This window comes from Ictalurus furcatus, chromosome 19 (assembly GCF_023375685.1).
Source record: "Ictalurus furcatus strain D&B chromosome 19, Billie_1.0, whole genome shotgun sequence".
NCBI classification, from domain to species: Eukaryota; Metazoa; Chordata; class Actinopteri; order Siluriformes; family Ictaluridae; genus Ictalurus; species Ictalurus furcatus.
In genome coordinates, this window is record NC_071273.1 from 9,299,955 (window position 1) to 9,327,732 (window position 27,778).

At 39.9% G+C, this 27,778-nt stretch overlaps 1 protein-coding gene and 1 pseudogene across 1 annotated transcript; both read left to right on the forward strand.

Annotated features, from left to right (window-relative positions):
* Positions 1-1,876: 1,876 nt before the first annotated feature.
* LOC128623236 (peroxisomal succinyl-coenzyme A thioesterase) lies at positions 1,877-13,368 on the forward strand. Its single transcript, XM_053650209.1, has 11 exons — positions 1,877-2,390; positions 2,507-2,703; positions 5,296-5,395; positions 6,235-6,425; positions 6,855-7,012; positions 7,570-7,689; positions 10,173-10,255; positions 11,137-11,227; positions 11,399-11,479; positions 12,617-12,755; positions 12,883-13,368. The coding sequence occupies exons 1-11, from the start codon at positions 2,374-2,376 to the stop codon at positions 13,002-13,004; spliced, it is 1,299 nt and encodes a 432-aa protein (XP_053506184.1). The 5' UTR covers positions 1,877-2,373; the 3' UTR covers positions 13,005-13,368.
* Positions 13,369-16,540: 3,172 nt separating this feature from the next.
* LOC128623131 (acyl-coenzyme A amino acid N-acyltransferase 2-like) lies at positions 16,541-27,273 on the forward strand (annotated as a pseudogene).
* The last annotated feature ends 505 nt before the right edge of the window (positions 27,274-27,778 follow it).

Here is a 27,778-nt window from a genome sequence, read left to right on the forward strand (position 1 = left end):
AGGGTGAAGAGAGAAGCAGTGAAGTATCTTTCTATTTTTCCTCAGCATAGAAATTGCATAGAAACTGTAGTGGAAGTAGGTTTACATGGCAATGACATATTTCCGATTCTTGTGAAATTGGCCTAGCCAGAGACGGAATGTTGGCTAACAAGATACTGGGGAGAGAAGGGCTGAAGCATTGTTTCTGGGATCTGCAGAGAATACTAGTCGGTTTGCTTTTCCTCCTTTTCTGATGGCATCTTCGAATGCAAGCCGGCAACAATGAGAGCGCACAATTGTCACAACTGGAGCGCATAATTTCCACAAGGCTGCACTGTTTTAAAACCAGAGTTTAAGGATGATCTAATGTCCAGTAAAGTTTGTCAATCACATTGTATGACTCCTAGTTATATAGCCTCCTACTGGTAAAAGGAAGTAGCACTCATAACACAAGATTTGTAGTGCTCATAACACAAGATTTAATCAATGAAATTTACAAAACTTTCTTAAAACAAGCAAACAAATAAACAAAAACCCAATACTGTATCTACATATTTGTTTAGGAAGCATTATCTGTTCAATTTTAATGTGTTCGTACTTGGTTTTACCTTTTATAGTGCCAACCACTTCACTCAGCCTAGGATACCACCTTTCTCCCTCATCTAGTGTGGCATATAAATTGCCCTCACTCCTCCCACACCAAAAAAAAAGGTCAGGGTTGGATGTGATGGTACACACATGGCTGAGGTCATGTATGTATGCCTTTCCCCCGATCGCTCTGCTCCCACAGGCTCTTGAGAGAGTTTGCCAAGATCGTGCTATGTCTGCTGCTAGTAACACAGAATTGGCCAGCTCGAATTTGTTTCTGAGGTAATATCTCGGGCGCACGGTGGCTTAATGGTTAGCATGTTTGCCTCAGACCTCCAGGGTTGAGGGGGTTAGATTCCTGCCACTGCCCTGTGTGTGCAGAGTTTGCATGTTCTCCCCGTGCTGCGGGGGTTTCCTCCAGGTACTCCTGTTTCCTCCCCCAGTCCACAGACTTGCATGGCAGGTTGAGTGGCATGTCCAAAGTGTGCATAGTGTATGAATGGGTGACTGAATGTGTGTGTGATTGTGCCCTGCGGTAGATTGACACCCTGGCCAGGGTGTACCCTGCCTTGTGTCCCATACTCCCTGGGATAGGCTCCAGGTTCCCCAAGACCAGGTAGGATAAGCGGTATAGAAAATGGATGGATGAGATATCTCTGCTGGATGGCACTCCCTGAGAGATTCCCGTTCGCAGGGATCTACTGTCTCAAGCCAGAGGGTTGATTTTTCACCCTCGGCCGAAACTATGGAAACTGTGAATCTGGCGCCTGGGGGCACCAGTTCACATATTCCGGTCTCGCAACCAAGGTTGTAGAGACCATGTTAAACGCTAGAGCACCATCCATGAGAAAATTGTGTGCATTCTAATATCAACTTTTTTATCGTGGTGTGAGGAACACCAGTGAAACCCAGTAAACTGCGCAATAGCTACAGTCCTGGAGTTCTTACAGGAATGTTTCTCAGCAGGGTTGGCTTCTTTTACACACAGTAAAATCCCTACTGTTGAATTAACACCCAGAGTGTTTATTTGAGTCCAATGGACTTATATAAACACTGTAGGATGTGAATTCAACACTGTGGGTGTTAAATCAACACTGGTGATTTTGCTGTGCAGTTAGGGTCTACGTGGCCACATATTTCGGCCAGCCATGCCCCTATTGATGGAGCCGCCCCACAGGCAAAGCACCATGCAATACCGGAAACAGAAATGATTAGTTCACGTCTTGAGCCTTCGGGTTCGAGTCGTACGTTCATCATGTCACAGCCCCACTGCCTTCAGCCTATGGGGCGGTCACATAATGAACGAACGACTCGAACCCGAAGATTTGAGACGTGAACTAATCATTTCTGTTTCTGGGGAACAGATGTCACAAATGAGACGTGACAAAAGAAAGAACGACTCTGATCGGGAGGTGAGGTGAACTAACAGACTGCATACCCTGAAGACCTAATGCTAAGCAATTAATTAATAATTTCTGTTTCCTCACAATTTGGTTAGTTTATTTTTTTTATAGTTTATTTTTTATTCCAAGTATGATCAACATTTGCGTAAGTACTAGATGTGTATGGGAATTTAACATGTTACATTTTATTATATTTCTCTGAAATGAACGAAATGACTCGGAAAAAGATCCGTTCATTTTGCTGGGCATGATTCAAAGATCCGAGTCAGTAAAATGATCCGAACTTCCCGTTACGCATGTACTCTGCCGATGACGAAATTTGCGTCACGCATACTGCGCTGCTCCTCGCGTATGAGCAAAAAGTGAAGCATACTTTCTGCTTAAACAGGCACGAGCCTGTAAAATGTTGGCCGCGAACAGGTGAGTTAAAGTAGTGAGAGCGTCTGTGAGACTATATGGCCTCAGAAATGGCTTTTATTTGTCATCAAAAAGCACTTAAAACGTCGTGTCTTTTCTCTTCTCGGGGCTCTGAGCAGGATGGTGGCGAGCTGCCCGTGCCCTTTGCTCTCAATTGAGCCCACTCGGGGACTCGTGGACGAAAAGCTCCGAATCTTCGTGACAAATTTAAACCCGAACCAGGAGGTGACCCTTCACTGTCTGCATCAGTCAGAGGACAAGGACCTTTGGGAAGCATTTGGACATTATGTGAGCGACGGACAGGGCACTGTTACTGGTACAAACTGAAACTTCTCTATCCCCCCCCCCCATAGGTTTCCTATCAGTGTTTGTTAATTAATAGAGGGCGTCTTCATGATGTACACATGGTTGTCACACTGAAACTTTTATATACCACATCATTTTAATACAAACGGACTATTTTGTCCTTTATTATTATTATTATTATTATTATTATTATTATTATTAATATTAATATTATTAATCATTGGCACATTAGCTGACAAATTAGGGTACATGAAGAAGGAAGATTTTAACAGGATATAAACAAATGGAATCAAATATGGTTTTATCATGATAAACAATAGTTTATAATTTACTTCTTAAACCTCATCAGTGATTGGTGCAGAAGTGATCAGTGATTGGTTGTTGGGAAGCAGAGGTGATCAGTGATTGGTTTCGTGAAAGCAGAGGTGATCAGTGATTGGTTGTTGAGAAGCAGATGTGATCAGTGATTGGTGCAGAGGTGATCAGTGATTGGTTGTGTGGAAGCAGATGTGATCAGTGATTGGTGCAGAGGTGATCAGTGATTGGTTGTTGGGAAGCAGAGGTGATCAGTGATTGGTGCAGAGGTGATCAGTGATTGGTTGTGTGGAAGCAGAGGTGATCAGTGATTGGTTGTTGGGAAGCAGAGGTGACCAGTGATTGGTCTTTGGGAAACATACGTTATACATACATTTATTCATTTAGCAGACGCTTTTATCCAATGCAACTTACAAATGAGGAAATACAAGCAAAGCGATATATCAAGTGGAGAACAATATAAGTAGTGCTACCATACAAGATCTTTTAATTGAGTTCTAGAAAAGCAAAGTGCGCAGAGTAGAGGTGTAAGGGCCAGAGTGTTTTATTTTTTATTTATTTATTTATTTTTTTAAAGGATAATGTGGGGTTGGAGTTTTAGGGGTTAGCTATGTGCTCATGGAAGAGGTGGGTCTTTAGCTGTTTTTTGAAGATAATGACAGATTCTGTGGTCCGGATTGAGATTGGAAGTTCATTCCACCACTGAGGGACAGTTAGTGTGAAGGTTCTGGAAAGGGACCTTGAGCCACGCTGAGTAGGTACTATTAAGAGTCGGTCGTTGATTGATCGCAGATTGCGTGAGGGAACGTAAGCCTTCAGGAGAGTGTTGAGGTAGGAGGGTGCTGTTCCAGACAAGGTCTTGTACGTGAGCATCAAGGCCTTGAATTTGATATGGGTGGCTACAGGAAGCCAGTAGGGGGAGATGAAGAGGGGTGTGACCTGTGTCTTTTTGGGCTGGTTGAAGACGAGGTGTGCTGCTGCATCCTGAATCATCTGAAGGGGTTTGATGGAGTTTTCTGGGAGGCCTGAGAGTAGTGCATTGCAGTAGTCCTGTTTTGATATTACAAGAGCCTGGAAACAGTGGTGATCTGTGATTGGTCTTTGGGAAACAGTGGTGATCAGTGATTGGTCTTTGGAAACAGTGGTGATCTGTGATTGGTCTTTGGGAAACATTGGTGATTAGTGAGTGGTCTTTGGAAAACAGTGGTGGTCAGTGAGTGGTTTCAAGCATCACTTCTTAAACAAGTATTTGTCATTTGCATTTTATTAGTCTGCTTTTTAAACTTGCCCAATGCTTTTTGGAGTGTCTGTATACTGAAGAAAAAAAGAAACCCCTTTTCCACATGTCATAACAGATCTTTTATCAACCAGTTCATTTGTACAGGTATATTTAATCTGGAGTTATTCATATTGGTCATTTCATTGAAGGTAAACAACAGCATAAAACTTTAAAGATGCCTGTAGGCACAGGCCATAAAATTGATTCATATGACAGATTCAGATGGTACTAAAACCCAAGAGGGAGATGCTCTGGTAATAATTACATTACCCCACATCCCAATGTAAAACTAATCCAAGCAGAACAGGGCTCATGTTTTAGAAAACTGTAAAGTTTGCATATGTACAGTGTGCTTAATCCTGCACCTCAAGTACCCATTAGGCATTAACAATGCAACTTAAAAGTAGAGCAGAATGCAGTCACACTATAATGCTACTCATGGATTCAACAATCATATACAAGTGAAACAGAACTGATTTTCAAACAATTGGCCAGAAGTAAGTGTAATATACAGAAATAAGAGAGGAAGCTGCAATTCAGCATGAAGTTTGAATTAAGTTCGCATGAGTGCTGGTCACGAAGCAGTCAGTCAAATACAGTTAATATTGGCTGAGGTCTAGTACCATATAACAAGACGTAAATAGAGCCATAATCTTCATTTAAATTTTTGTGACGGCACAGACGCTCATTTCAGAGCACTGGAAAACTGAAGCAGGTGGGTAGAATGATAAAAACATGATATCATAGGATCACAGTATTTAGTTTCATTAAGGTTAAAGTTGGATTACATAGAACATGCGAGGGAAATGTTGACACCAACAAACATTTCGTATGTGTTAAAATGACACTAAACTTTAGGAGGAGTTCTATAAATAGAAATGATTGCCTTCAATCTTTCCATGAAGAAGCTTCATTTTCATTAGATCATCAATTTTCATGTAAATTCAGCAGTAAAGCACAGTCATACAGTCTTTAGAGATTGCTGTATGTGAACATGTGTGTACGCAGTGGCAAAGGACTCCAGTGTGGGAGGCACGTATACAGGTGTGGAGTCCATGGCACTGATGTGGAGCCTGCAGCCAGTACCAGGCAGCCGAACAGGACTGAGGTATGTCACGTTACACCACTATTATTATGCAATAAGTGATAATGTAAATATATGGCAATTCTATTTTATTTGAACACTTAATGGTTAAAACATGAAATAGATTTTTCTAAACTAGAGCATTTTTTTAAGCAAAACACAACATTCCCACAATGAACAGTTATAAGGCCTCTCTGGACAGAACGGGGTTTTAAGTCTATTCTTTCTCCTTCATTCAGAACTTTTCATGCTCCTTTGTATTCATTTGTTCACCGTCTTCAGTTCAGTGCACATGTCCTAATGCAGAAACTGGGACCGTCATTTTAAAACATAAATGGTTGCAGAAACACACAATATATGTCTTTATGTGGGTGTATGTTTGGGGTCATCATGTTGTTGGTGGATCTTTTTGTGGCCAAGTCTTAACTTCCCGTTACCGGCAGCCAGGATGATTATCTGTTCTAATACTACCCGGCAGGTTTAATACAGTGCAGGTCAGGAATTGTTTGAATAGAAAGTTAGATCTATTTTGTGTATTGTTTATTTTATATCATGGTTTTTACCCATTCTATTGACCCTGTTAAATTAAAGGCTATAAAGACATTAGCTGTGGAGAACTTTATGGACTTGTAACTTATTTTGGTGCTGTAGAGAACGAGTTCTCAAACCTTTACTGGGCTTAATAATTGTTTTGGTTTTCATTTTATTGGGTCCTGCGTTGTATGATCGGTTTGTTTTAAGCCTTTGTTAAATATACCATTTATTGACCTGCTTGTTATTGAGGTTTGAATTAAACCCATTCAGGGCATGTTAAAGTTAAACCTTGTGCACTCGTCTAACCAATCTCAATCTGTGTAATTTAGGTTGCGAAAGCGAAATGTCCTCACACCAATGGTATTCCACATTTCTGTGTATGATGGACACATGGCTCAGGATTTTATCCAGCTCACACCGTTAGTGACCATCGTCATAGAAAGATGGTACACGGCTCCAGGTGTGCAGAGGGTCGACGTACGTGAGAAAGGAGTTCGAGGAACTTTGTTCATCCCTCCAGGTACACATGCACCAACACTCAGTCCTGTGTAGAAGTTAGATTGTGAGTTCAAATCTCAGTGTCACCAACTGCCACTGTGACCTGTTCAGTTGTATCATGTCTCATATGTACGCTGCTTTGGAGAGAAGGATCAGCCAAGTGAGTAAGTATAAATGTAAAACCTGAGAACCAAGAGGAAACCCATGCAAACACAAAGCGAACATGCAAAACTTCACACACACAGTAACCTGAGCTCGGGATTGAACCAGAGACCCGGGAGCTACCGTGCTGCCCCCTACCCCATATGATCTTTATAAATACCCTAGGTAAATTTAAAAGGTATGTACAGTACAGAAAGATAATGATGAAGATTAGTTATTACTATCACTACTAATATTATATTATTTTAATAATAAGTGATTATAACTACCGTGCTCTCTGTTCATCCAGGTCCTGGCCCATTTCCAGGTGTGTTGGACATGTGGGGAGGAGGAGGAGGCCTGGTGGAGTATCGAGCTGCGCTGTTGGCCTCACATGGCTTTGTCGCGTTTGCTCTGGAGTATCTGACTCCAGATGAAATAAAAGACGTTAGTGTATCTTACTTTGAGGTAATTCAACACAAAGCCCCTCATGGTCTCATGATTTGCTCATACATACTATAACTTATTAAAAAAACGCACTTCTCCTGTGGAAATAAATCAGGTGTTTTTGTCCAAGTTTAAATATTAGTCATTGCACTGAAATCTCTTTGACCACATGGCACCCTGTGTTTATCATCACAGTGCAATAATGACTTACATAGTTATATTAAAACAGGTGGCAGAGTGGATTAAAACATCCAGTCTGATGTCCTTAGCCTACTGTAACTACTTACTGTTTCCTGTGTGCATCTGTGCCACAACGGAGGATGTACCTTACTGTTGTTACTTGGTTGACATACATTCTATCTACTATTTACATATACATTTTTGTTTTTGGAGAATATTTTGAATAAAAAGGGCATTTTGGGAGAAAGCTTCCCTGAAGATAGAAGCTGCAATCTCAAGAGCTCACCACCATTTATGCACATAGATCACATGGATGTTTTTCTGCAGTTGTGAACATTTTGGTTAGTACATTTCATTTCATACTTGAGCTCAGGTTGGTGTTTGTGTTTGTTTTGTAGATTGCATATCAGATCATACAGGAGCATCCCATGGTGCTAAGGGACAGAGTGGCTCTGTTGGGCCTCTCATTCGGTGCTTCTGTTGCTCTTTCTATGGCTGCTCACTCCTCTGTCATCAAGGTGATTTAGCATTATACATACAATAAACAGATAAAAAGAATAATAGTGATGGGCTTTTCCTCTTTCCACAGGGATATGCAACCAAATATTGTTATTTACTTTAATTTACTTTTAACTCGACTGTTAAGTCTATCTAAAAGATATTGATGTCTATCTGTTCCAATACTGTTGCTCACCTAAAAATTGGGTGGTCTTCCACCAAAGGTCCCATGTTATAAGTTGTTTAACACATCTAGATATTAGGGAATTAACTATAAATGTAAAAATATATATAATTTTTTAAATATAATTTTATAGCAAAATTTTATACAATAATACAATAATAAAGTTCAAAGTAAAAAGTACATATAATTGTTAAAGTAAGTAAAGATCTTTTCTACACCTGATTTTATTAAATTATGCATGTCTCATGAATGAATATAGAGGGTATGCTGAAGCAGGTGGATGGACTACAACAACAGAAGACCACATTGGGATCCACTCCTATCAGCCCGGAACAAGAATCTGAGGTTGTTCTCAGACTCACCCAAACTGGACAGTTGAAGATTAGAATAAAAAAATCACCTGGTCTTTTTACCTGGTCTGTGCCCATGAGAGCCTCAGATTCTTGTTCCTGTCTGACAGGAGTGGAACCTGATGTGGTCTTCTGCTGTTGTAGTTCATCCATCTCAAGTTTTGATATGTTATGCATTCTAAGATGCTTTTCTGCTTATTTATTTGATTTGCTATGGACTTCATGTCAGCTCAGACCAGTTTGGTCATTCTCCTATGATCTCTCTCATCTACAAGGTGTTTCAGCCTGCAGATCCTCTGCACACAAGATGTTTTTTTCACACAGTGATCACACTTCTCCCCCCTTCTGAAGTTTGATGTGAACATTAACTGAAGCTCTCGACTTGTATCTGCATGATTTCACGCATTGTGCTGCTGCCACGAGAGTGGCTGATTGGATAAATGAGATACAGGTGTGCCTAATAAAGTGGAAGGTGAATGTACATTCTGGTCTAGTTTTAAACAAAAATAAATAAAATGTTATTAGCAGCCATATCATAAAGAAATATTTTATGGCATTTGGCAGACGGCCTTATCCAGCGCGACTTACATTCGTCTCATTTATACAACTGAGCAGTTGAGGGTTAAGGACCTTGCTCAAGTGCCCAACAATGGCAGCTTAGCAGTGCTGGGATTTGAACTAACAACTTTCTGATCAGAAGTCAAACATCCTAAACACTAAGCTACCACTGCCCTAATATAATTTGTTAGCAGGAACTTGTCATATGTTGTTGAATAAAAGGAGGTGTGTCTGGCAGGATCTGAATTTGCCGGTCGAGTTTTTACAGGTCTGTAACATTTCTCCTGGGTTGGATCGGAAATGATGAACCACGACCACACCCCTTCTCCACATACCCCCACCACCCGACTCGGGTCGGGGAGCCGTCTGGCCTGCCTGCCTCTGAGTGGTCCACCGCAGAGTGCAGCTTTTACCTGAGTGAAAGCCTTCTGGCACAGCTCCATCCACTGGACCAGATCTGGTGCTCCATTTTTTAGTGAGATCAGTCAGGGCTGGGTGACATCCGAATAATTAGGCACAAACGTACGATAATAGCCAGCCATTCTCGGCAGGCCCAAATACTCTCCTTCCACCCATCCGATCGCACACTTCTTTGGGTTCGGCTGAATCCCACTCGTCTCAGTGATCTCAGGACAGCCCTCAGATGCTGAATGTGCTGTTGACAATCATTGCTATAGATAATAATGTCATTTAGATATGCAGCATGTAGATGGAGGATTCTGTCCACGAGTTGCTGGAATGTCGCTGGGGCCCCCGAACAACCCAAAAGGAAGGGTTGATAATGATATTGGAGTCAAGGGGATCTGCCAATATCCCTTTATCTCATCCGGTGTTGAATAAAAGAGAGCCGTACCTAACCGATCGAGCAGTTCGTCAATACAAGGAATTGGATATGCGATAAATTTAGACGCCGCATTGATTCTTCTGAAGTCAACACAAAACCTGACCGAATCATCCATCACCGTCACTGTGGGACTCCTTGATTAAGCACATATCGAGCATGGCCTGGAGTTCATCCTGAACCAACTGTTTTTTGTGCTGTAGCAAACAGTAGGGGTGACTGTGTACCACCACTGTCAGAGACATCTCATTGTGGTGTTCTATAAGATTAGCGTGACCGGGTAGATGCGAGAAAACATTGGAAAACTCCACCTGCAACTTGGCAACCTCCATGATTTGGGACGGGTGTCTCCATAAGGGGAGGATTGAGCCGTTTTTAGATTTTAAATTTAGTTTTCAGACCGGTCCTAGCTCCTCCCTCTCCGGAGCGACCGTCGCCAATGTAATGTAAATATTATGACTATTGCATTGCTTCAGATCAGGGACACGTTACTCTGAGAAAAATTTCTTTTTTGCTGTCTGTATTTTTATTTCCTAAATACAAATTTTTCCACACGTAATTCTGTTGCAGCCCCAGTGTTGTATAAGCATCAGCGGCAGTCACGTCACTCCTGTACGTAATACTATATCTGAAGTCTATGAATGGTTAAACAGGTACGTACACTGCAATTACTTGTATGTGTGTTGCTGCATCATTTCAAAGCACTTTTACCAACTCTTTCTTTCCTGTACATTCCAATATTATCTCTATACTTCAGATTGTAGATGGGATTTGCTTAAATGAATTAGAATATTGCTTATTAAAAGATTAAATTGTTAAAATGCTCCGACAACAATACATGTCATGATAACATTCAAATAATTGGAAATGTTTATTCCGTCATTAGACAAGTTTACCACTTGTGCTGATACACTTGGGTACAGATGTCCTAATCCACCAGTGATATTTGCACCCCAAAAGTAAAATCTTTATATTGATTGGGTAGTAACAAGACATTAAAGTTTTGACCCAATTGCATTATTCACTGCACCCACAGCTGTTCATTAAAGACCTTCTTTGCTACAAAATATAATAAAAGAGGAAGAGAGACAAAGAGAGAAGAAGCTCAGTAACGTCCACAACTAAACACAGCTTTTGTAGCAAACTTGAAATCCCACGTTTGAATTTTACAACAATGTTGGTACTTTTATGAAAGCTGAGACTAAATATTATCAGAAAAAGTTTAAGAAAAAAACAAAACAAAACTCTAGTTTCTGAGCTAAAATCTGGTTTGTATTCAAAAGAGGCTTTGTGACTTCTGTTCATTGCAGTAAAATGTCATAAATCTTCTGTTATTACATCAGAGTGAACACACACAAGGCTTCACACAGATCTTCTATCTATCTTATAGCTTTTATAGACCTGGTGGTGTGATATTACTGACTGTTTTTTGTAATTTTAAACATGCAGTACTTAATGAATTGTTGGAGGTGTGCGTATGATTTGGAGTCACTAAAATGTTGTAGTATATTTAAAATATTTTAATTATTTTTAGACTGTTTCATAAAGTGCGTATGATGGACAATCAGGTCATCTGGAGAGACATCATCTTGCCCATCCCAACAGATCCAGCCGAGAAAGTGGATGTAAGAAACTTTCCCCTGCATTTTTGTAGCATCCTAGATTTTAGACTGAAAGCATATTTCACAATACTCCTGCAACTAGGTGTGTATGTTAGTTTGTGGCTCTGTATGTGTACACTTTTTGTGTTTGCATATGTTAGTTCATAATGAGGTATTGCACTGTAAAACACACAGGTTGGCCTGATAAGATGTCCACTGCTTTTGGTTGTTGGTGATGATGATCAGAACTGGGCCTCACTGGAGTCAGCTGAAGATGTAAGAAGCTCACACAGATCTACACCATTCATTGCATGTCTGCGTAGAATATAGGGCTGTGATACGATCTGTTGCATTTTCTATTTCGATATTACAGAACTCTACATTATTTAGTGTTTGGATGTTCCTCTCTTGGGTTTTCTGGCAAGTCTCAGAACTTTAACTTCACCATAATGTATCACGTTTTTAAGTTTAATATGCAGATATTGGCAAAGCAAAGTGTTGCTTGTCTTCCAGTATGAATAAAATGTAAGTTTAATTAATTGTGAAACCTTTGTTTCAAGCAAGTGATTATAATAAATAGTTCAGAGGTCGTCCCTTAATCTTTCTAGTAGAGTCTCTATCAGTTTCATAGATTTGGGGAATTAGTAAATATGGGGGCAAATACATTTTCATACAGGTCCAGTTGGTATTGGATATTTACTTATTGAAGCAAAAAAGTTGTCATTTAAAAACTGTATTTTTTTTTTACTCAGGTTGCCTTTGTTTTATCTTAGATTTTGATTTAATTTTTTAAAAAATTTAGTATGAGATTCATTTTGAAACTGGAGAAATCATTATAAGTTGCATTTTCAGTTGAATTTGGGGAAACCACTTGAAGCATCCATTGTGTTGAACTATTTCAATTGATTTTGTTTGATTTGTTCATTGCAAACATCTGAAAGTCTGTAGATTTTGACAATAAACCTGATTTACAATGGGGGTTGAATAATTTTGATTGCAACTGTTCACAAAAACAGAAGAAATCAGAATAGGTGCAAATACTTTTTCACAGCACTGTAGGTTATTTTATGTTTTTTTCTTTTCCCTGAAACATTTCTATTTGTTTTTCCACTTGAATTTTGTTGATCAAATTAAAGGTGGAAAAGATCTGACATCACAAAAACCTGCCATTTTAACAGGGGTGTGTAGACTTTAATATCCACTGTAGAGAGTATATACTGCCACCTATTAAGTACACCTCCCTAAAATGGTAGTTGTACATTATCACATCTCTGTGTATAGTATATGGTAACATCATGTTACAGAGTCCCTTAGACTGACAGCCAGCATATCACTTTAAAAACTGACTTGGACATAACTGCCATATGTGATCAGTCATTTGCAACCTCTTTACCTTCCATTGTTTGACCTCAGATGGAGAGAATAACTGAAAAGGCTGGGAATCGGCACTTGCTCAAGATCCTGATCTATCCTGGTGCAGGTCACCTAATTGAGCCACCGTACACTCCACACCACAGAGCCTCCAACTTCATGGTTGCTGGCAAAGAGAAGGGTATGTACAGTGATGTGAAGTAATCTGCATGCATAACACCTGTTGGTCATGAATTTATCAGCATGAAATGTATAGTGTATATGATGTGTGTGTGTGTGTGTGTGTGTATGTGTGTGTGATTTCACAGTGATCATGCTTTGGGGTGGTCAGACCAGACTGCATGCATATGCACAAGAAGATTCATGGGAGAAGATTTTGGACTTTTTACGCCAACACCTCTGCTATGCAGGTCCACAGGCCCGACTGTAGTGGTGTGAGAAGTTGTTTTGCTTTGTATAATTGATAATGAAAAACAAAGAGAATAACTCTCAAAATGTCTGTCACACTTCTTCACTACCACTACATTTAAACAGAGAGGAGCACATGTACAGTGTGGGAAATAAGTATTGGCCCAGATACATTTTTAGATGTATTCGTACAGAAAATGGATGGATGGATAAAATGCAAATTTATACATTAGGGGTATAACAGAGTATGAACTCATTATTAAGACTGAACAGAAAATGTTCCCTAAATGAATATGTAAATCAGTATTGTTTTTGTTTGTTTGTTTCTTTGTTTTAAGAAAGGCCTGTAAATTTCATTGATTAAATTGTGCTATGAGTGCTACAAATTTTGTTACGTTTTTACCAATAGGAGGCACTATAACTATGAGTCAGTGCTATAATGTTAAACCCATGATAAATACTCTAACACAATACGTATGAATTCTCAGCCACATTGCATGTTGCATAGTGAAATTATACAATGCTTTATGTTCACACGTTCTCATATGTTAACTGATTGCATAAACATGGTGTTGACTTTTAATATATACAATAACACTAATACACTCTATTCCCAAAAGTTTGTAGATATCAGAACATCACACCCATATGTGTGTCTTCCACAAAGTGTTGCCACAAGGCTGGAATCACACACATGTATATGTCTCTGCAGCATTACAATTACCCTTTAATGGAACTAAGAGGCCCAAACCTGTTCCAGCATGACAATGCCCCTGTGCACAATGTGAAATCCATGAAGACATGGTTTGTTAAGGTTGGAATGAAAGAACTCAAGAGACATGCACATAGTCCTGACTTCAACCCCACTCAACACCTTTGGGATGAACTGGAACATCGACTGCACCCCAGACCTCCTCACCCAAAATTAGTATCTGATCTTACTAATACTCTTGGGGCTGAATGATCACAAATCCTCACAACCATGGTCCAAAATCTATTGGTAATTTAACATACATGTGAAATTTGGACCACATCAATAAATATACAGTCTGCTCAGAAACTATTGGAATGGCAAGGCCAAATCATTTGTTTTTGCTGTAGACTGAAGACATTTGGTGTTTGAGATAAAAGATGAACATGAGAAGAGAGTTTAGAATTTCGGCTTTTATTTCCTGGTATTTATATGTAGATGTGTTAAACGACATAGACCATAGCACATTTTGTATCAAACTGCCCAGTTTTTGGTGAGAAAAAATATTGGAACATGTAACATCAAGGTGTTTCTTTTTACCTAGGTGTGTCCTGTTAGATTGATTGTTTAAACAGTAAATAGTTCTGAACATTGACTCTTGGTTTTAGCCTACAGTTTCACATGTGAAGACTGCATGTGTTGTTAAAAAGGTAAACCAACATGAAGATCAGAGAGCTGTCTATGGGAGTAAAGCAAGCCATTTTGAAGCTGTAACAAGGGGGGGGAATCAATCAGAGGCATTGAACAAACATTGCACATAGCCAATACAACAATTTGGAATGTCCTGAAAAAGAAAGAAAAAAAAACTAGTGCATTAAGCAACAGAAAAACAACAGCTGATGACAGAAACATTGTGAGAACTGTGAAGAAAACCCAAAAACAACAGTTAGTGACATCACCAACAATCTCCACACAGTAGGGGTAAAGGTACCACAATGCACTGTTCAAAGAAGACTTTGAGAGCAGAAATATAGAGCCAATACCACAAGATGCAAACCACTCATCAACCGTGAGAATCAGCAAGCCAGATTGAAATTCACAAAAAAATACAGAGATGAGGCACAAAACTTCTGGAACCAAGATTAACCTCTACCAAAGTGATGGAAAGGCCAAAGTGTGGAGAAAGAAAGGATCTGCTCATGATCCAAAACAAACAAGCTCATCTGTGATACATGGTGGAGGTAGTGTCATGGCTTGAGCATGCATGGCTGCTTCTGGGACAGTCTGACTCATCTTTATTGATGATATAACTCACAATGTTAGCAGCAGAATTAATTCAGAAGTTTACAGGAGCATTATCAATTTACAAAGAAATACATCCAAATTAATCTGGAGGAACTTTATCATGCAGCAAGACACTGATCCCAAGGGATATGCAACCAAATATTAAGTGTTATTTACTTTAATTTACTCCAAGACATCTAGATGTAAACCTAAGAAGCAGGGATCAAACTCATCAGGGGTGAAAAAGGTGACAAAGATGCGAGACCCCATCCCCACTCTGCTCTACTGAGTGTGCTACAGGAATGCTTGCTCAATCAGTAGATAATGTAAGGTAATAATGTACATGAAATAATGTAAGAATGTAATGTAACGGGACATCAGTTTAGGGCGCTAAAAAAAGAATAAACACTCAGGAGAGTGTAGAGCTGGGTCCAAAATTGTATTAATGTGCATTAAATCCACTATACAATAAAGTGCATCAAACTAAATAAAAACAATATGCACAACACCAGACAAATCAAAATGCATTTTAGGAGGATGTGTTTTTATTATATGACAACCGCTGAGAACAAATTAAGCACTCAACCTACAGAAGAAGCCCACATGTATTACATTGAGTACATATAATATTTTCATATAAATTTTTATATTTAATGTAATATATGATTATTACACATTGAATATACACAAAGCTAAACATGTAAATATTTATTCGTATTATGTTTATTCTTATGAAATCGTATAATAATAATAATAATAATAATCATCATCATCATCATCATAATCATAATAATAACCTTGCGCTATTTATTAATGGGAATACGAAGAAGTCGCGTGGTCGTGTGTGGAAAGAAGCTTCAGACGTCACAGATCACGTGGTTATGGGAAAACGAATCAAGTTCCGGTACAGTGCTTCACTGAGTTGTTCAAGTATGTATCGCTGGAGCCTGGAGACCTCCAAGTGGGAGGTACTTACCTCCAAGTGGGAGGTACTTATGCCACAAGTAGGCGGGGATTCAGAAATGGGCGGGATTTGGGCGGCAATCCAGAAGTGATGGCAAGTATGCGCAAAATCCCCAATCTTAAAAATTTAAAACTAAATATCAACACTGTTTCTTTTAGTTTTAATTTAATACAGCTTTGTCGTTATTGTATACATGTCCAATGCCATTCTATTTGAAGATTAAAGTTTATATAGCTAATAATTGTCTAATATTAAATATTATTATTATTTTTTTTAATTCAACAGTATCAAGATGGAAACAAATTTAAAACGAGCTATAACTGCACACAGTGAGGTGAATGACATTACTCATTAGCACAGCTGGATTGTAGTGCATGAGAAATTGCACAATCCTGGGGTAAAATGCCCTGGAGTTCGCCTCGTCTGCCCTTACCACCTGGTGCATACAAAGCAAGCAAATAAAGTGGATAAAAAAGTCATTTAACAAATAAGACACACTTCCTTTTGTTGATTCTACATAATCTGGGAATTCAGTGTGTCAATATTTAAAATTTAAAAACTGCAAGTTTACCTGTTTAACTCCGTCAGGCCGCTGTATTGCCTCTGGGGAAAATCCGACAGCTTAATTTACGACAGACACTACACTAACCAATCAAGGTCCTCTGGAGGTTTGTACTGCCCACTTAGAGCTAAAGCCCCACCCATTTGGAGCTGGCTCCGATTATACCTAACTTGAGATGCTGACCGCGAACAGGTGAGTTCTCCAGGTTTAAAGTAGTGACCGCTTCTGTGAGAATACAGGGCCTCAGCATTCATTTGTGGAAAACGTCATGTCTTTGCTCTCAATTGAGCCCACTCGGGGACTCGTGGACGAAAAGCTCCAGATCTTCGTGACAAATTTAAACCCGAACCAGGAGGTGACCCTTCACTGTCTGCATCAGTCAGAGGACAAGGACTTTTGGGAAGCATTTGGACACTATGTGAGCGACGAACAGGGCACTGTGACTGGTACAAACTGAAACTTCTCTCTCTTACACACATACACACACTCGGACACATATACACATGAGCTTCAAATGAGAGACTGGAGTCAATAATCACACTAAGGTCTTTTACTGCTGCACATGGTGTAAGAGAAAGGCCATCCAGAGTTACTATATAGTCAGAAAGCTTCTAGCTCCATGTGGTCCTAGTAATTCTTTCTTGTCAGAAATGTTCATATATAAAGAAAAGAGCAGTGGGCCTACAACAGAATCATGTGAAACACCAAACTTTACCTTAGTATGCATAGAGAAGTCATCATTTACATCTACAAATTGATAACAATCAGTTGTAGGAAATTTGGGATAAAATAAGATATAAAGTATATAAACTAATGAAGAGTTAAGTGAAATATTAAGAACTAAAGAGAGCTGGGTTTTGACATTAAACAGTGTTGTGGTTGAGCACACCAGCACAGAAAATGAGGAAGTTCTGTCAGATGCACTGTTAAAGGTAAGAGCGCACAGAAGAGCCTCATGACCGATGCACTGTTGAAGAGGGTAGAACCCAGGCGCAGGTGAAAAGTTCACACACACACAAAGAGGAATTTTAGGTTATTAACAGAATATATCCAAAAACATTTAACATGAACAAAAAAGAAACATTACTCTTTGCTTTTACATAATAAAGTTTCACCGTATGTGTATTTGGCACATTATTATTATTATTATTATTATTATTATTATTAACACAAAGGCCATTTTGAAGTTGGCAATTTCACAGTGGTTTGAAACCAAGACTGACGGTGTCTGGGGAAAAACGTGAGTGGGTTTGTGTGTTTCAACCATCTTGGAAGGCTCAGGGTTGATGTTTGACCATATGTCTAAGTTAGAAGAACACATAAAAGATAGACTGAATTACAAACACAATTCCCCACTGACAACACCCCTCTTACACTCCTTGAAAATTTCAACCTTCCCTCTGATATGCTCCAGTCCTGTTGCCTTCTCCCTCTTCTGCATTCCTTCTCCTTGACATTCAACAGCCGCCCACCCACACACAAGGGAGGAAATATCTTAGACCTGGTCTTAAGTTGCCCCAAGTTGCCCCACTGAAGACTTTGATATTTTAATATTGGAATTCAGGAATTGTTTGAATAGAACAATTCCGAGGCCGAGGCAGCCAGCCGGCTCAGGTCCAGGAGATCTCGTATGGATTTAGAAGAGGAGCCGGAGACGAGCACGGCTCTATCTCTTCCTCTGTCTTCCGAGTCCGGCTCTCCGCCTGACTTTGGAGCTCACCTCGTGACTCCTCCTTCCCATATGGAAAGCCAAAACACCCTCGCTGACTCCGAGGAGTCAGTAGGGGGAGCCATTGCACCAAAAACCGAGAGCAGCTCTCACGCATATAAACAGCTGCTTGAAGTGTTTACTAAGGCAGTTGAAAAGCTGAATATAGACTGGCCCAGGGAAGAGGAAGTGGCTCGTAGCAGGCTGGATTAGCGCTTCATTTCCTGTGGAAATAAATCTCTCGCACACCACAGAAAACTCCCCTTTTTTCCAGAAGTGCATGATGAAATATCATGCTTTTGGGGAAAACCATACACTAGCCGAGTTTATAACCCCGCAACGTCTGATTACTCAGCCATCATGGGGAGTGAGCAGCACAGCTATTTAGCAGTGCTGAAGGTAGAGAAGGTGCTTGCGAGCCACCACTCTCCATCGATGGCAGGTAATTTAGGACGGCCGGTTTTGCTTTCCAAGCCATGTATGGCCACCTCGGTGTTGGTGAACAAAGCCTATGCGGCAGCGGGTCATGCTTGTGGGTCACTGCATACAATGGCAGTGTTGCAGGCCTATGTTGTGGATAAAAAATGTCATAAAATAAACATAAGGGAGACCTAGCATCCAGCAAAGGGGAGAAGAAGAAAAGACGGGCACCAAGACACACAGAAGTAGTGTGAGGCGGATATTGACTGATATTGAATATTGAATTGGAATTACACTTTAAAGAACTTTAAGAGCAGTAGTGGTCAAAAAAGGCAAAAAGAGGTATACGAGCTGAGCTGAGGAGTGCTACCACACACACACACACACACACACACACACTCTCTCTCATACACATACATGAATAATTTTATAAGAATAATGAAAAAGGAGTAATAAGATATTATAATATCTTATAGTAATAGAGAAACTCTCTATAAAAAAAGAGAATAGTAGGATATGCAGGACAGTAGAACTGTAATGATATTAAGAAGTCGGAAGTACAGTAAACCGCTTTTCAAGTAATATAAATATATATATAAAATAAGAAATATAGAGCAAATATGAAAATAAATTATAAACTAGAAATACAGGAAAATGTAAACTTACTCATGACTCAAATGGTGAAGGTTCTTGTCTCGCAAGGAAGGCCTTAATTTTAAGAAAGAACCATGAGGAGCCATTTATAAGGGTGGCTGAGTCAAGCAACACCCCCCCCCCCCCGCCCCCCGCGAGATAACAATAAGACCAAGGTCACTCTAGATGGTTTAGTCTTGTCCACTTTCTATTTTACGGGTAATTCAAATTCTCTGGTTTCGATTCTCTGGGTAACTGAAATTCTCTGGTTTTGATTCTCTGGGTAACTGAAACTCTCTGGTTTTGACTTTCTGGGTTATCAGAAATCCCTGTGTTCTGCTTTTATGTGTAAATTGAAACCCCTGGTTTTGATTCTATGTGTAAGTGGAATAGCCCTTTTCTGGAACATAAGAGTAAGGTAGATGAGCTCTTTTTTAACCCTATTGGTAGTGAGATCGTAGTCTTCTTGAAACATATGGGTGATTTACTGTGTAAGTACAGTATAAATACTGGAGCTTAAGCTCAGGGTATTGGGATCACTTCTGAGAATTCTCATCGGTGTGGATCTCGTGTGGTGGAATGGAACAATAAAGCTGGACCCTTGCTTCTTCTCACTCATGGCTGGTGTATTTTTTTCCTATCTCCAACTGGGCTCAGAGGTAGATGTGAGTATTGGCTTCTATGTTGAATTTTAAGTGTTTTTGGGTAATAGGCTAAATTTGAACCAACACCTACCAAGCAGACCTGCTGAGTAAGCTTGACACTGGGGAGGGAAATGGGCCTGAGGCAGTGGCAGAGCTGCGCCATGCCACAGATTTGTCTCTCCAGGCGACCAAGCAAATGGCCCGTCATATCGGCCGTTCAATGTGTAGCTTGGTTGTGGTGGAGAGGCACCTATGGCTCAACCTCTCAGGGATGGGGGACAAAGATCAGGCCTCCTTGCTAGATGCCCCTGTTAAACCTTCCAGCCTGTTTGGCGGTGCGGTTAATACCATCACCAACAGGTTTCGCGAGACAAAACTGCAAATGTCAGCGTTCAGCCAGTTCCTTCCCCGTCGTGTCGAGTTCGCCTGGGCATCCATGAGGGAGGCACAAAAAGCAAGTGTGGCGGAGAGCCAGGGGGACCGGGCGGCCACAGCCGCAGCCTGCTAACAGGCCTGATCTGAGAATGATCATAAAAGCCAAGCAGGCAAGGAAGGAGCGGTCCTGATGGGCCACAGAGGGACGTATAAGGGGACATGAGGTTGTTAGGGTAGATAGCCCCTAGTGCTACTGTAGGGCTTCGCCTAGCCAAGGCCGTCCCAAGTTTTCAGACTTCTCTGGTCAGCGAGCTGTCACAGGGCAACGAAAATCTTATGCTTTCCCTCCAACAGAATGTGGTAAAGCTAACATCACTGAAAGACCATCTGGCAGTGTGGAAAAGTAAGATCGCCCTTGGACAAAGGGGCCATAGAACATGTACCCCATTCCCTAAGGGAGGGAGGTTTTAACAGCTGTTATTTCCTGGTCTGCAAAAAAGATGGGAGTATGCGGCCAATTTTAGATCTGCGTCATCTGAACCATACTCTTCGGACATACACGTTCAAACTTATCGTTCCACAGATTCAGTTTGAGGACTGGTTTGTGATGATAGATCTGAAAGATGCATATTTCCACATAGGAATATCGCCCAGTCACAGGAAGTTCCTGAGGTTTGCATTTGGAGACAACGCATACCAATATTGGGTTCTTCCCTTCGGGCTAGCTTTATCCCTTCACACCTTCACAAAGTGCATGGATGCTGCTCTGGCTCCCTTGCAACTCTAGGGCATCCGTGTACTAAACTACCTGTACGACTGGTTAATTCTAGCATGATCCAGGGAACTGGCGCTTCAACATCGAGATGTTGTTCTCTTCCACATGAGGAGCGTGTGGCTCTGGTTGAACCTCAAGAAAAGTATGCTTTCTCCAGTGCAAAGGACAACTTTCTAGGGGTTACAGTATATGTATATGTATATGTGTATATATATAATGTATGTATCACGCAACGTGCTTGATTGCCACTTCACCTGATCACGGCAGGCCTATAAATAGGCATGATACACAAGGTTCAGATGCCGGTCACATGCGAGGGTGCTCCCATAGTGTTATGCTAAACGTAACATCTTGTTCCCTTCTCAGTGAACAGGATTACATGAATAACCCAGATGTTTTTTTTTTAGCCACATGTCCATTTTACATTTGTTCTTACTTTTTTAAAGTTTGTCATTTGATTTAAATTAACATAATTTATCAACCTGCTTTATCAACCTTCACTGCACTCATCTAATCAGTCTCAATCTGTGTAATTTAGGTTGCAAAAGCGAGATGTCCTAACACCAATGGTATTCCATATTTCTGTGTTTGATGGACACATGGCTCAGGATTTTATCCAGCTCACACCTTTAGGGACCATCGTCATAGAAAGATGGTACACTGATCCAGGTGTGCAGAGGGTCGATGTACGTGAGAATGGAGTTCGAGGAACTTTGTTCATCCCTCCAGGTATATATCAAATCTCAGCAACCTGCTCAGTTGTATCAGGTCTCAAATGTACGTTGCTTTGGATAGAAGCATCAGCCAAGTGAGTAAGTGTAGGTGGCGGCTACCATACTTTATAATTAGTGATAAAGTGCTCTTTCTGTTCATCCAGGTCCTGGCCCATTTCCAGGTGTGTTGGACATATGGGGTGGAGGAGGAGGAGGCCTGGAGGAGTATCGAGCTGCGCTACTGGCCTCACATGGCTTTGTTGCTTTTGCTCTAGAGTATCTGTTTCCAAAAGAATTCGAAAACATTAATTCTCTTACTTTGACGTAATTCAGCACAAAGCTCATGTTCTCATGATTTGCAGGTTCATACTACCGTGGTTAAAAGTTTGCAAACCCTTTAGAATTTTCTATATATCTGCATAAATATGACCTAAAATATAATCAGATTTTCACAGAGGTGCTACAAGTAGACAAAGAGAACCCAATTAAACAAAGAGACAAAATATTAAACTTGATTATTTATTTACTAAGGAAAATGCTCCAGTATTACATATCTGTGAGTGGCAAAAGTATGTGAACCTCTAGTTAATTTGAAGGTGAAATTAGAATCAGGTGTTTTCAAACAGGTGACAATCAGGTGTGAGTGAGCACTCTGTATTATTTAAAGAACAGGGATCTATCAGAGTCTGTGGAAGTGGAAGTGTATCATGGCACGAACAAAGGAGATTTCTGAGGACCTAAGGAAAAGAGTTAGTGATGCTCCTCAGGCTGGAAAAATTTGACAAAACCATCTCTAAAGAGTTTGGACTCCACCAATCCACAGTCAGACAGATTGTGTACAAATTTCAAGATCATTGTTACCCTCCCCAGGAGTGGAGACCAACAAAGATCAGTCCAAGAACAAGACATGTAATAGTCCACGAGGTCACAAAGGAACCCAGGGTAACGTCTAAGCAACTAAAGGCCTTTCTCACATTGGCTACTGTTAATGTTCATGAGTCCACCATCAGCAGAACACTGAACAACAGTGGTGTCCATGGCAGGATTGCAAGGAGAAAGTCACTGCTCTCCAAAAAGAACATTGCTGCCCAACTGCAGTTTGCTAACTGTGTCCACACTTATCACGTGGACAAGCCAGAAGGCTACTGGATTTTTTTTTTGGAAGGATTAGACCAAAATAGAACTTTGTGGTTTAAATGAGAAGGGTTATGTTTGGAGAAAGGAAAATGCTGCATTCCAGCATAAGAACCTTATCCCATCTGTCATACATGGTGATGGTAGTATCATGGTTTGGGCCTGCTTTGCTGCATCTGGGCCAGGACGCCTTGTCATCATTGATAGAACAATGAATTCTGAAGTATATCAGCGATTTCTAAATCTTTCTAATCCTAAAAATGTCAGGACATCTGTCCATAAACTGAATCTCAAGAGAAAGTGGGTCATGCAGCAAGACAAAGACCCTAAGCACACAAGTCATTCCATACATCCATCCATCCATTTTCTGTACCACTTCTGGGTCGCGGAGAACCTGGAGCCTATCCCTGGAAGCATAAACCAGGGTACACCCTGGATGGGGTGCCAGTCCATCGCAGGGCACACTCACATACACATTGACACACCATTCATACAATATGGACACATCAATCAGCCTACCATGCATGTCTTTGGACTGGGGGAGGAAACCCCCGCAGCACGGGGAGAACATGCAAACTCCACACACATGGGGCCGTGGCGGGAATCAAACCCCCAACCCTGGAGGTGTGAGGACTGGTTAAAGAAGAATAAAGTTAATATTTTGGAATGGCCAAGTCAAAGTCCTGACCTTAATCCAATAGAAATGTTGTGGAAGGACCTGAAGCGAGCAGTTCATGTGAGGAAACCCACCAACATCCCAGAGCTGAAGCTGTTCTGTACTGAGGAATGGACTAAAATTCCTCCAAGCCGATGTGCAGGACTGATCAACAATTACCAGAAACGTTTAGCTACAGTTATTGCTGCACAAGGGGGTCACACCAGATACTGAAAGCAAAGGTTCACATGCTTTTGCCCCTCACAGATATGTAATATTGCATAATGTTCCTCAATAAATAAATGACCAAATATAATATTGTTGTCTCATTTATTTAATTGGGTTCTCTTTATCTATTTTTAGAATTTTGTGAAAATCTGATGACATTTTAGGTCATATGTTTGCAAAAAATATTAAAAAAATTCTAAAGGGTTCACATACTTTCAAGGGAACCCACAGTCTCAAGAGCTCACCAGCATTTATGCACATGGATGTTTTTCTGCAACTGTGAACATTGTGGTTTTTGCATTTCATTTCATACTTGAGCTCAGGTTGGTGTTTGTGTCTGTTTTGTAGGTCGCATATCAGATCATACAGGAGCATCCCATGGTGCTAAGAGGCAGAGTGGCTCTGTTGAGCCTCTCATTCGGTGCTTCTGTTGCTCTCCCTATGGCTGCCTACTCCTCTGTCATTAAGGTGATTTTAGCAATATAGAGAGAGAGAGACAGAGACAGAGACAAACAGGACACCTGCTGGATACAGTGTCCAATAAAAATATTCACTTAAGGGACATACAAATTTTTAAGTAAAAATAAAGTACCTATAATTTTTTAAAGTAAGTGAAGATCTTTTCTACAACCACTGCTGTGGAATCACTGTTTTCTAGTAAATAACAGTTACAGTGGCCGTGTTCATAAAACGAAACAGGAATTAAAATGGGATTCACGTAGTTTGCAAAATGGTTTCCAATTCTCTTTAATATCCATTTTTTATCTAGAAAATTAGACAGCTTATCTTATAAGTTAAACATTCTCCTGACATGCACAGAAAATCCAGATACATTATTCAATTACAGAATAAAAAAATCCTGTCACAAGTCATGTACACTCTATTCAAGTCTGGAACAAAAAGTTTCTTACCCTCTTAACCAATCAGATGCTACTTTACTTAGTTACAGAGTTCAGATTTCCTCTTCCTTCTGGAGTTTAAGGCTGATGATACCGAGACCTACAGGCAAATAATCACGTACAATTGTGTGGTTAATCAGGCAATGTCACATGTGATTTTGTTGCAGCCCCGGTGTTGTATAAGCATCAACGGCAGTCACGTCAATCCTCTACGTAATGCTCTGTCTGAAGTCTATGAAAGGCTTTACAGGTACGTACACTAGAAATATGTGTTGCTCCATCACGTCAAAGCACTTTTACCAACTCTCACATTCATGTACATACCAATATATTGCTTATTAAAAGATTAAATTGTTAAAATGCTCCCACAGCAATACATGTCAAGATAATGTTGAAATAGTTGAGAAGGTTTATTCAGTCATTATACAATATTAACACTTGTGCTGATACACTTGGGTACAGATGTCCTAATCCACCAGTGACATTTGCAACCCAGAACTAAAATCTTTATATTGATTGGGTAGTAACAAGACATTAAAGTTTTGACCCAGTTGCATTATTCACTGCACCCACAGCTGTTCATTAAAGACCTTCTTTGCTACAAAATATAATAAAAGAGGAAGAGAGACAAAGAGAGAAGAAGTTCAGTAACGTCCACAACTAAACACAGCTTTTGAAGCAAACTTGAAATCCCATGTTTGAATTTTACAACAATGTTGGTACTTTTATGAAAGCTGAGACTAAATATTATCAGAATCCTTTTAAGAAAAAAAAAAAAACAAGACTCTAGTTTCTGAGCTAAAATCTGGTCTTTATTCAAAAGAGGCTTTGTGACTTCTGTTCATTGCAGTAAAATGTCATAAATCTTCTGTTATTACATCAGAGTGAACACACACAAGGCTTCACACAGATCTTCTATCTATCTTATAGCTTTTATAGACCTGGTGGTGTGATATTACTGACTGTTTTTTGTAATTTTAAACATGCAGTACTTAATGAATTGTTGGAGGTGTGCGTATGATTTGGAGTCACTTAAATGTTGTAGTATATTTAAAATATTTCAATTATTTTTAGACTGTTTCATAAAGATCGTATGATGGACAATCAGGTCATCTGGAGAGACCTTTCACTGCCCATCCCAACAGATACAACCGAGAAAGTGGATGTAAGAAACTTTCCCCTGCATTTTTGTAGCATCCTAGATTTTAGACCGAGCGCATCTTACTCATCCATTTATTGATATTTGATTTATTTCACAATACTCCTGCAACAAGGTGTGTATGTTAGTTTGTGGCTCTGTATGTGTACACTTTTTGTGTTTGCATATGTTAGCTCATAATGAGGTATTGCGCTGTAAAACACACAGGTTGGTCTGATAAGATGTCCACTGCTTTTGGTTGTTGGTGATGATGATCAGAACTGGGCCTCACTGGAGTCAGCTGAAGATGTAAGAAGCTCACACAGATCTACACCATTCATGGTGACGCATAGAATATAGGGCTGTGATATCATTCGCTTCTTGACTTCTTGATGGTCAAAGTATCCACCTCTGAACCATTTGTTGTGTTGAACTATTTCAATTGCTTTTGTTTGATTTGTTCACTGCAAACAGCTGAAAGTCTGCAAATTTTGACAATAAAACTGATTTGCAATAGGAGTTGGATAATATTGATTGCAACTGTTCACAAAAAACAGAAGAATACTTTTTCACAGCACTGTAGGTTATTGTATGTTTTTTCTTTTCCCTTTTCCCTAAAACATTTCTGTGTTTTTCCACTTGAATTTTGTTGATCACATTAAAGTAGGAAAAGATCTGACCATTTTAACAGGGGTGTGTAGACTTTAATATCCACTGTAGAGAGTATATACTGCCACCTAATAAGTACACCTCCCTAAAATGGTAGTTGTACTTTATCACATCTCTGTGTATAATATATTGTAACATCATGTTACAGAATCCCTTAGACTGACAGCCAGCATATCACTTTAAAAACTGACTTGGACATAACTGCCATATGTGATCAGTCATTTGCAACCTCTTTACCTTCCATTGTTTGACCTCAGATGGAGAGAATAACTGAAAAGGCTGGGAATCGGCACTTGCTCAAGATCCTGATCTATCCTGGTGCAGGTCACCTAATTGAGCCACCGTACACTCCACACCACAGAGCCTCCAACTTCATGGTTGCTGGCAAAGAGAAGGGTATGTACAGTGATGTGAAGTAATCTGCATGCATAACACCTGTTGATCATGAATTTATCAGCATGAAATGTATAGTGTATATGATATGTGTGTGTGTGTGTGTATGTGTGTGTGATTTCACAGTGATCATGCTTTGGGGTGGTCAGACCAGACTGCATGCATATGCACAAGAAGATTCATGGGAGAAGATTTTGGACTTTTTACGCCAACACCTCTGCTATGCAGGTCCACAGGCCCGACTGTAGTGGTGTGAGAAGTTGTTTTGTTTTGTGTAATTGATAATGAAAAACAAAGAGAATAACTCTCAAAATGTCTGTCACACTTCTTCACTACCACTACATTTAAACAGAGAGGGAGCACATGTACACTTCATGCAATTGATGGTGCACAAAGTTTTTAAATGTGCAACTAAACTAATAAAAAGACATTAATTAAAAGAAATTTCGATAACAGAACTGACTGAATCAATCAGCTATTATTTCTCCATACATGTCTCCCCCAGACATGTATCCTCCAAATTTTGTTAAGTTTTTACCAATAGGAGGCACTATATCTATGAGTAAGTGCTATAATGTTAAACCCATTATAAATACTCTAACACAATACGTATGAATTCTCAGCCACATTGCATGATGCATAGTGAAATTATACAATGCTTTATGTTCACACGTTCTCATATGTTAACTGATTGCATAAACATGGTGTTGCCTTTTAATATATACAATAACACTAATACACTATATTCCCAAAAGTTTGTAGATATCAGAACATCTTTTTGATAATCACAAGGTTAGTCAAAAATGTCGACTCCTTTGAGCTCAGCAGAGAGAGTCGACTCTTTTGACTAATCTTGTGATTATCAAAATTATTTTCCCAGTACATTACACTGCACCTTATGAATATGCCGT